The sequence below is a fragment of the Drosophila nasuta genome, chromosome 3, assembly GCF_023558535.2.
Source record: "Drosophila nasuta strain 15112-1781.00 chromosome 3, ASM2355853v1, whole genome shotgun sequence".
NCBI lineage: Eukaryota > Metazoa > Arthropoda > Insecta > Diptera > Drosophilidae > Drosophila > Drosophila nasuta.
The window spans coordinates 4,048,330-4,059,202 of NC_083457.1; the positions used below are offsets into that span (position 1 = coordinate 4,048,330).

General features: G+C 35.4%; 2 protein-coding genes across 2 annotated transcripts; one reads left to right on the forward strand and one right to left on the reverse strand.

Moving 5' to 3' along the window:
* Positions 1–22: 22 nt before the first annotated feature.
* On the reverse strand, positions 23–7,640 carry LOC132793296 (uncharacterized). Its single transcript, XM_060803090.1, is given in 15 exon segments — positions 23–2,083; positions 3,500–3,624; positions 3,626–3,794; positions 3,897–4,043; positions 4,269–4,624; positions 4,793–4,998; positions 5,067–5,225; positions 5,284–5,296; positions 5,298–5,430; positions 5,494–5,670; positions 6,123–6,172; positions 6,174–6,358; positions 6,418–6,499; positions 6,501–6,600; positions 7,529–7,640. Coding segments are annotated over 14 exon segments (3,795 nt in total). The 5' UTR covers positions 6,585–6,600; positions 7,529–7,640; the 3' UTR covers positions 23–174.
* A 1,109-nt stretch (positions 7,641–8,749) lies between these two features.
* LOC132793406 (CCHC-type zinc finger nucleic acid binding protein) lies at positions 8,750–10,731 on the forward strand. The gene has a single exon (XM_060803322.1). The coding sequence runs from the start codon at positions 8,996–8,998 to the stop codon at positions 9,485–9,487; it is 492 nt and encodes a 163-aa protein (XP_060659305.1). The 5' UTR covers positions 8,750–8,995; the 3' UTR covers positions 9,488–10,731.
* Positions 10,732–10,873: the final 142 nt, after the last annotated feature.

The following is a 10,873-nucleotide window of genomic DNA, read 5'->3' on the forward strand; positions in this document are numbered from 1 at the left end:
CTTAAATAAATACAAAATAAAATTAAATTCGCATTATTTATTCCTTGAAATTAATGAAAAAAAGACACGATTTTTCATTTACAATATTGGTTGTATTTTCTTTTATTAATATCGTATATCATATATTTTAAGTAATTTTTTCGCGCTGACTTCTCTGCTGTGATATTCAAAAACTTACTTTCTGGACTTTTTCTTTTTTTTTAGTATTTTATTTTTTTTTTTACTTTTTACATCTTTTCGCTTATCACTTTTTACCGATTCTGTCGACGAAGCCTTTTTTAAGGTCTTTTCTTTTTTGAGTTTTTTATCTTTTCTTCTCTTATTGTCGCCTTGATCTGAAGATTGAGAAGTACCATCCCGCTTCAAAGAATTATCGAATTTTGATACCTTATTACTAGAAGAATTGTTCTCGTCAAACTTTCGGAAAGGGTTATCTGGACGAACGGGCTTTGATGGCCTCGAAGCAATTGACGCAATCAAGCGGGATTCTCCTGATTTGGCTCTCCTATAAGGGCTTCGATCTGATTCATAATTTCGCTTATCACTTTTTGTGCCAGATGTTGATGACTTGTCCTTGTTTTGGGATTTATATTTGTTGGAATCCGAATAATTTGAATCTCTGCGTGATATACTTATCACTTCCCTTTCAGTCGACTTACGATTTCGTTGATCGTCAAATCTCCTTTCAATTGCCACAACACGTTCTTTGGAATCCTTCTCACGTTTTCTGGAGCTGTAACTTGAAGAACTGTATTTGTATCGGTCGCGACTTGACTTTCTCTCCGAGTTCTCCCGACGATCGCGATCATTCTTCGAGCGATCTGATGAGTAATTGCGTTCGTTAACAACTTTATTCCCTAGCCTTTCTTTGACGGATTTATTAATGCTAGCCTTTGGGGAATGAGAACGATCACGATCGCGTTCACGATCGCGTTCACGATCACGGTCACGATCACGTTCACGGTCACGATCCTTATGATCAGGTTTTACTGTAATGGAACGATCTTTGCTACTGCGCTTCGCATCAATGACGACTTTAAACTCGACCGGTCGTATAGCGTTAATAGCTTTTGCAAAAATTGCATGTTCCGCTTTACGAAGAACATCAGATGTTATTTCCGAATGATCTTGCATTTTATTACAGGACACTTTTCTACTGGGATCTAAAAAATTACTGTTTAAATTACTATCATCTAACTCCCACTTTGAAATTTTAACATCATTCATTTCATGAATTGAGGAATTATGTTCTCTATTTAAATCGTGATCTGTCACCTCGATGCTAAGAATTGAATCATTTCGTTTTGATGTATCAAGCTCAATGCAATCCGAAATATTTTGCAGTATATCATTTGAATTAAATTCAGCACTTTCATTACATGGATCCATTGGGGCATCGAGGTTCAAGCCTTTCTCAGACGCGGATGCTGACTCAACGCTTTCTGAGTAGACTTTTTTAATTTTATCCCTTTTCTCCTTCTCCTTATCCTTCTCCTTCTTATCTTTCTTGTTTTTCTTGCGTTCCGATTTTTCCTTTTTCTTCTTTTTCCGATCTTTCGACTGCAGATTATTTTCTTTTCCTGTATTACTGCCAGTCTCTAAACGATCATGTGGCTTTACAATATTCGTTTTATTTTCCGGATCAAATGACAGCTCGCTCTGGTGCTTGTCCATAACCATCGAATGGGAATCCTTTTCATTTCTCTCAGGTGTTTTTGGAGATCTATCAACCAAATCAGGACCTTCGATTTTTGCAATTTTCGCAGTCTTTGACTTTGAGGGTGGCGTAAGGCTTTTGGAACTATGTTCATCGGTTTTGGTATCCAGAGTCTTACTGGAGGGTCTTTGTCTCTTTCGCGAATGATGATCGTCCTCTGCATGCCTGACGATATCATGATCAACAGGCTTATTGTTTCGGTCTCTATCATTATCAGCAATGTTTTCAATCGGCAACGATTCAAAACCAGGCGGCGGCGGTTCCACAGTATCTGGTTTCGATCCATATAGAGGTTTGGGCAACGACTTTTCTCTTAATCTCTGTTTATGACCTTGTTTTGGCGATGGAGAACGTCGATGCACATACCTGCAATTAAAGATTAGTAGTAAATAAAATTTTATGAAAACATTCAATGGAAAATAATGAATAATGGGCGGCGAAAACAAATTTTCCATTTGACTTGTTACACATTGGGGCAGGTTTTTTTTTTGGGAAAAGTGTAGTTTGTTTTACGATATCCATCTAAGAAAGAAATTCTAAATGGACATGTAATGTAATTACCGTCAACATTAGTTAGATAATTATGCGAATTTTGTTTATTAAAACGCCTTTACTCAAAACCCATTCTATTTAATTTACTGCAACAAAAAAGTGAACGTTTCAGTCAATATTGGATTCGATATCAAAACCATAAAAACGCTGTCAGGAGATGAACAGATTATCCATTATGAACGTTATCCGTTTAATGCTTTTTAATTCGATAGGAATTTTGGAGAAGAAAAGGAAAAACTCTGTCATAAATAAATAAATAATTTTAAAGTCTTTCATCTGGATATATAGACGAAATAAAGGAATATATCCGCTGAATCGAATCCCTGAAATCAAATCCTTCCTTAAAAAAATTGGTACGTGCAAACAAAAAAAATATAGATAATTTGAACAGAGGGCTCCTTTCCAGATAAATTCCATAAACTGCACTTCAGAAAAGGATTAATGCCTTCAAGAACTGCTCCAATTATTCTGCAGAAAAGTCATTAAAGCTTATTATTCATTTTTCTCTTTAATACCCATATTCTATATTTTAGTTGTGAGCTCCTTGCTAATTTAAAGATATTATAATATATAATGCAATGAAGGTCAAGAAAATATATGTTCCTTACGTACAAGCATCATGCTCTGTGTGACATTCCTAATGCAAAAAAACATTAAAAACTTCACAGAATAGATTACTTAAATTTCCTCTTTTATAAAGGTTGAAGGTTATATCACACGCGGACAGACGACAGACAAGTCAACAAAATGCTGATAAAATAATTATGTATATCAAAGTATATGCTTATAAAATGGTAGAATATTCATAAATTAATTGTGAACGATGTTATCCAAATTACGAAGTCTTACTGAAATAACGAAAAATTACTTATCCTTCTCTACCTAAATATTTAAAATTCAGGTAACTCAGGGAAGTAGATAATTCACATAAATTATTTTATTTTTTGTTTTTTTTTTTACGTTTTTTTGATCAATTTACTATCCACATTAAAATAATGTCGTTTCTCATCTGTCGTATGGATGAAAACGGAATAAGGATATTTTCATAAATACCCTTCTTATGTAAGTATAAAATCTGCTAAATTAGAGTTTCTTTGGTAGTGTGGTTTATCACAGAATATTATCCCAGGTGTTTGGTGTCTTGTTGTCTTGGGTGGAAGACATTATAATGTAATGTAAATTATTTTAAATCTCTAGTATATAAGAATATATCTTAGTTTATAGAATAACCTCTTCTTCTTGTCACTTGGTGAATTGGATCCAGGGCTTGAATGGCGTACAAGACGACTTGGTCGTCCTCGCTCATAACTGTATTCACGTTTCCGTTCCCGAGATCGTGGTCGCTTCTCCTTATTGCTCATTTCCCCTGGACGAACCTCGGTCATATATTGGGGACTTGAAGCGATGTCTCGGTCGCCCAGGAGATCGTGATCTGTGATGGCCTGGACTACGCCGACGTTCCACTTTTTGCTTTTCTTTCTCCTTCATAATTCTGTTAAACGCTTCAAGTGGATCGTCTATGAGTCTGCAAATAGAATTGTACAGTTAATTATCAGACATTACAAAAAAAAGATAATTTTTATTTAATTATTCAATGTTTGTAGTCACAACATTTTTGGAAACTTACCCAGTGCCAACTTTTGCTGCAACTCCTTGATAAATGGAAGCCAAATTCGATGATTGAAATGTTTGCGAAGGATTTATATTCATGTTTCCAGGTGGAATATATGGTGCATTTATTTGATGCACAGGTTGATTTTGATAATGACCGAAACTAGAAAAAAAGAAAATATGATTAGAAATATGTTTATTAATTTCTAATGACATTGCATATATAAAACAAAAATTTACTTATTATTTTATTTTTTTCCCCAATATTTTTTGCTAAATTAAAATCAAACTAAAATATAATTATATTATCCTATGTAATTTTCACACATTTAAAAACGTTTATTTTTATGTCTCTGTGGAATAAATAATAAAATTCATTTGCACTCACCTCATCGGTGGCCTGTGTTGTATATTATTATATCCATTATTGTAAGGCGCCATATGTTGATGCATTGTCGGTAATCGAGGCATTTGCATATATGGAGGTTTATATATACCCATGCGATGATCTTGCTCAGGATTCATTACCGGCTTATCGCGCTGATCGTTCATATTATGATTTGGATATTGCGGCTTATGATGAGTGCCAACTGGCGTAGGCAAAAGGCTTCGCTCTTGCTTAACATCACTTTTAGGATAGTTGCTTTGCGGTTTCATATCCAAATCCGATTTATATTCATAATTGTGATCACGACGTTGTATTACGTTATTGCCATGCGACTTTTGTGAATATGAAGGAATAGCCTGAAAGAATTGGAATGATTATTTACAATATACATTTTCAAAATTTCGCTAATAATAAAACATACCTCCTCTTTCACGGCATCGGCCATATTTGTGGTAGTTTCAATCAATTTTTGAGGCATTTTGATTGTTATGTTATCCTCGAAGTCTGAATCATTATCTTTTTTTGATTGGGTCAATACTATTTATGTTTGAGGCTTCAGGAGCATCATTTTCTCCTCCATCCTCTTCTTCGTCCTCTTCTTCCTCTGTATCTGGTTTATTCTCCTCCTGCTCATTCTGAGGTTCTTCATCCTGTGTTTGACTTGATTCTTCCGGAAGCTCAGCTGCAACTTCGTCCTCCTTTTTTTCAGCTGGGGGAGTTGCTTTGCTAACTGCAATATTATAAAGTTCAAGAATTATAAATGGTCTATATCGTTACTTATTATTTAAAAATGCTTACCAGGTTTATAGGCGGCTAATTTGTAGCCAGATTCATTTTTAAAGACGTTTACAGAGTTCCTCAAAAATCGATTTGGAATCAAAGAACCCGGCGAACAGTTTTTTTCTTTACAATCTGGACACTCGCTATCTTCCGACTCCAGCAACGAAGTGCGTACACCTAATATAAAATATTATCAATCAAAATTGTAAACAATTAAATAATGAATTTTTCTTACAGTCATCGCAAAAAAGAACTTCCGCAACAGGGAATCATAACGGCATCAACGAAAATGTTCCGACAAATTCCACATATCAAATCTTCTGGGATTTCTTGCTCCTTTTCAGTGGACATTAAATATTTTGATGCCTCTGGTTCAATTGATCTGATATCGAAAAAAAATCATTAGAAATTTGAAGCTATAAAATAAATAAGGCCTAATTCTTACATTTCTGGCTTGCCCCTAAATGAGCGGGGAATCCCCGTAGTTCTCTTCACTTCATATTGTTCCTTCCCTCCAGCAAACGTACAATTCTTAATCCAGTGGCCACCTCGCTTACATTTGTTACAGCGATAAGAAGCCGGCACCTCACCAACTTGCGACTGTCCCTTTATGCGATGGTATCTGGAAAAATATTAAAAATTAATCAATATTATTAACTAAATAGTATTCATATTAAGTATATAACATAGTTTAATAGTATTCGTATTAGGTATATAACAAAGTATAATAGTATTCGTATTAATGATAACATAGTTTACGCAAAGATTAAATATTATTATCATAGGCATCCATATTATTTTGATATCATAGGCATCCGTTACAACTATTGTTTTTCTGATATTGTAAAAGACCAGATACACAAATTTTGGTAGAAATGGTAGAAATAGAGATGGCATAAAATCTTGCCACACCGTCTAACTATCGAACAGGCTAAATTGTATTGTCATATGGATAGAGATTAGGACTATGATCATAATTCTGAATAAAGTATTCAAGGTAGTAGCATCAGTTTATTTGCTATAAAGCCTTAAAATCTATAAACTTTTGTATTTTGCATACTTGTTAAAACTCACGTTTTAGGATCATAATCCGCAGTGCTCTGCATCATCATAGCTTGAATTTTTTTCCTCTTCGCTTCCTTGCATTTTAAACAGATCCATATTTAAATTCTCCGACTTATTTGTGGGCGCCGCTGCAACTGTATTTTCTGCGGCTGGATCCCATCCTTTTTTAACGGGATGTGCAATCGGAATCCGAGAAATAATCAACGTGGTGTTTTTTGGTATTAAGAAGTTATCATCTTTATATTCTATAAGAAAAAAAATGTTAATACTTGTAAAAATCTCAAAATAAATAGGTCGCACTTACCTTCTTTATTTTGAGCATTTGTAATTTGAAGATCGAAATCGATGATTTTTCCCAACCGTTTCTGCTGTATGATCTCTCTTTTTTAAATCCGCAACCGATATATGCAGACCATCGAAGGTAATTGTATCGAAATGAAGGGTACTCTTAAACTTGTAGTGAACCGACATTTTGACTTTTGTCTATCTGAAAAATGGAAGCAGTCCACAATTACTATTGGATTGATGACAAGTAAAGCAAATTGTAATGTATACATTAATGTATAACCGACTAAATTATACCCTACAACACATGGTATTTGAATAACCTTGCAAGAATTTGCACTCACACAATAGCTTTGCCAACCACTTAAATACACACATAAACACGTTGCCAAAGCAAGATAGAAGGTCTCTTGTCTCTATATTAATTGTTTAATATATTTTACACTTTAGAATCGATTTAATATTTTTAAATACTACCTAAAGATTCTTCAATTCAAAATATACCTTTACAACAATAAAAGTAGCGGTCACACGGTACCATTACCCGAGGATGTGTTGCCGGTTGTCATTACGTACCGATTACCCACCCGGCGACCCTGATGACGATAAATAAGGAATTTATCACCAATTCTATTTGTTATTGTCAGTAAATATTGTACAAGTTATTTATTTTCACTAACAACTTACACAAAGCACCAAAAGATGCAAATTATAACTGTATTGTAGATTGGTTGACTTTATATTGCCATACAAATATTTTTTATGTATTTCGAAACACAAAACGAAGCCAGTTAAAGCACACTACTACATGTAACATTTACACATCCATATGTATATTTGAATGCATGTGCGCTTGTATGCGCAAAAACATGAAATATAAAGCATATTAAATGCTTTTATCACATCAACATTTTTTATATTCACGTATGTATTTACTTCACAAGCGGTATGTACTTATTTTCTATATTTGCTTGCTCCTGGTGTTTAATACATTGGTAAATGGGAATATACGTATATTTTCCGTACATATATCGCACTCATACACAAGCACACGTCTAAATGGATGCATGTTTGATCGGTCACAAAAACTAATTGCTTTTAAGCATCACTTATTTTCTTGCAATACTTACACTTTTTACACGCTAGTAATTAGCATATCACAACAGGTCTAATGTTTTTCCAACAATATGATAAGATTGAATTATATTATCATTTTAAGATTTGTCACTAGAGATGGGAATAACTCTATCGATACATCGTTTGAAATGTTTGTGGATGCTTGCTTAAAATCGATGTTTTGCTAAAATCGATATATTTCAGCAGATTCAGCAGATAGCATACATTTATTATTGAAAAAGAGAAAAATTATTTTTCTCTTTCTACTAAGTTCAAGCAAATGATCTATTTAAAATGTAAATAAACTTTTGTAACTTAATTTTAAACCAGAAATTAAGAAGTTTAAGACTGGTGATATTTTCCAATTTTAATATTTGAGGCGCGGGCTTATCGTGAAGATATCGTGTGGTGAACTTTATTTTAATTTCACCTCGATAAATTATCACATGGCTGAAAAACAATTCAAAGATTTATGGCACATATTTTCACATATGCGCATACGCATCTGATTAAATATAAAAGTAATCTGAAAAATATAGAGAAATGTGAAGTTTTGATGTTGCACGGTTTGTACTTCTTTTCAATCGATAAGAAAATCGAAAAATCGATGTTTTCCATCAATTCATGGATAATGGAAAATCCAAGTTATACGTGCTGCTAACTTGTAGTCTTATCACTTTGTGGCAAGGCTATTGTAAACAAGTCTGGTAGCTCAATGCAAGGAACAGTGGTATGAATATAGCAAGAAAAGCAAAGCATAAAAATACAAATAACCCTAACACTATTGTTATTTATAGAATGCTCACCAACTCAATACGTCTCGGTTGCCAGCCGGATACATCATTATAAAATCATAATATAGTATATTTAAGCTCAGTATAGTGACATACATAAATATGTACGTGAAAATGACACGTTGCGCATCTCTAGACTGAGTCAATCATACAATATGACAAATCCTTGCACAGCACATCAATAAATTGTGATTGCATGTATGTATATTGTTTAAAAAACATTAGTTCCTAGGAGTACATGATTTTAACTCTTACTAGGCCGATTCAATTCCTGTTTACAGTATTGTGGAACAATTGGATAATTTTCGCCACGTTTTGCCTTGTCTCAGACCAATGTAAGCCTCGTGTAGTTGCAGTGTTGCATTTTTGTAATCTAAGCATCCCTGTGTATGCGGTGTAGTGTGACTGTCCAGCGGCGTTTTTCCATACTCGATACCACATTTCTGTCGATACCATTGTACTAGTTTTGTGGGGTAGCCATTTTAACTTTTGGCGTCGAAAAAACTACGGAGAGCAAAATTCGCATATCCTGTAGTTTTTTTATTTTGCATTTAACGCAAGTCAGTTTGGTCGTGCAGGCAGCTGAAGCTTAGCTCGTGTGTGTGTCCCGAGAGATTCGAAACGTGTGGGTTAGCAGTTCAGTTGTACACAGTTGTCTAATTAACTCATCGAGTCAAGTACAGTACAATGTCGATGTCTGCCACGTGCTACAAGTGCAACCGGCCGGGCCACTTTGCCCGGGACTGCAGTCTCGGCGGTGGACCAGGAGGTGGTGGACCCGGAGGTGGCGGCGGTATGCGTGATGGCGGCGGCGGCGGTGGCATGCGTCGCAATCGTGAAAAGTGCTACAAATGCAATCAATTTGGGCACTTCGCACGCGCGTGCCCAGAGGAGGCCGAGCGATGCTATCGCTGCAACGGCGTTGGTCATATCTCCAAGGACTGCACTCAGGCCGACAATCCGTCATGCTACAGGTGCAACAAGCCCGGACATTGGGTGCGCAATTGCCCAGAGGCTGTCAACGAGCGCGGATCGGGACCGGCAAATGTCTCGTGCTATAAGTGCAACCGCACCGGACACATCTCCAAGAACTGCCCGGAGACATCAAAGACTTGCTATGGCTGCGGCAAGAGCGGACATCTGAGACGTGAATGCGACGAGAAGGGCGGACGGAACTAGGAGAGATAGGCGCTAGCGCTTATTCTCTCTCAAAAAATCAACGAAAATGTTTTGTCAAATAAAAAAAAATGAAAAGAAAAAAATTTAATGAAAAAATCAATTGCCAGCCAAACAACAACAAGAAGAACAAGAACATCTTAAAAGAACAGCAAAGCAAGAAGAAGCGACCAATCAGTAAAATAACAAGTCAAGATCAACAGACACATACGAAAACATCCCTAAAAACACCACACACATACAAACTCGAACACACCATATACACATACAAACATTCATACAAACACCTACACCCACACAACTACATATATTTAACCATCATCTAAGCAGTACATCTAATTCCAAAGCTCTGAGCCTGCAGTCGAAGATGAAACATGATGAAGACTAAGAAGAAGCACACGACGATGGAGAACTGCCTGGGTGCAGTTGTGAGCTGAAGACAGAGAGGGACAGACAGACGGACGTCGTCGTTGTATTTAGTAGCTACTTCCACAATACAAGATAGCAGAGAGAATGAACATCAGAACTATATTACGATTATGCTGCAAACGTGTTTGAATTTACTAATTACAATTATAACAAAAGAAAAAAACAAACAACTATATAAGAATATATAATTTACCTTAAACAAAAAGATAAAAAATTATATTAAAAAAAACACATACACGTAATATATACATATATATATATAAATATGTACTACAAAGTATCCTATTAGGAGTTCCAACACGCAGAAGATAAACAACAACAAAAAATTGATGCAGAAGCAAGCGGATAGAGCAAAAGTGAGAGGAGAGGCGATAGACATACAAGAGAGAGACGTTACTCCAATAAAAGCTGCGGCCGGCGAGCTTTTGCACTTCACACCAATCATCAACAAGCAAGATCTCTAGCTGGTTCAGTTAGCTAAGCTACTACGGCTAACTAACTAACTAAGCTAAGCAGCGCAGCTAAAAGAAAGAACAGCAGACTCGAACAATGGCAGATATATACATATAGTAGACGAAAAGCAAAAAGCTGCATAATGAGGATGGAAATTGAAGAAGAATGAATGACGACACGCTAATGAAATGAAACACAGACTCAGTTGTAAAAACTTTTTCACTTGTGCGAGGACAGAAAAAACAAGGCGAACTACGAAGATGATGAGAAATTCAAATATCACTGTGATTGTTTTTTTAATTGTAAATTAAAATGCTGGAGCTGCTGATTTGAGACAAAAGAAATAATAATAATAACCCCATAAATACAATGTCTTTTATTTCTTAATGTTCACTTTTTTGGGTAAAAAGATCTTCAATTCCCGTTCCCGTAATTTGTCCCCTTCCCACATTCAGCCTGGTTAACCAGTTTAGTCTTTTCAGTTCTTGTTCCTCTTTGAGCCGGCAA

Bases quoted from the DNA above. Each gene is read 5' to 3' on its own strand.
- LOC132793406 (XM_060803322.1), top strand. From the start codon at position 8,996: ATGTCGATGTCTGCCACGTGCTACAAGTGCAACCGGCCGGGCCACTTT.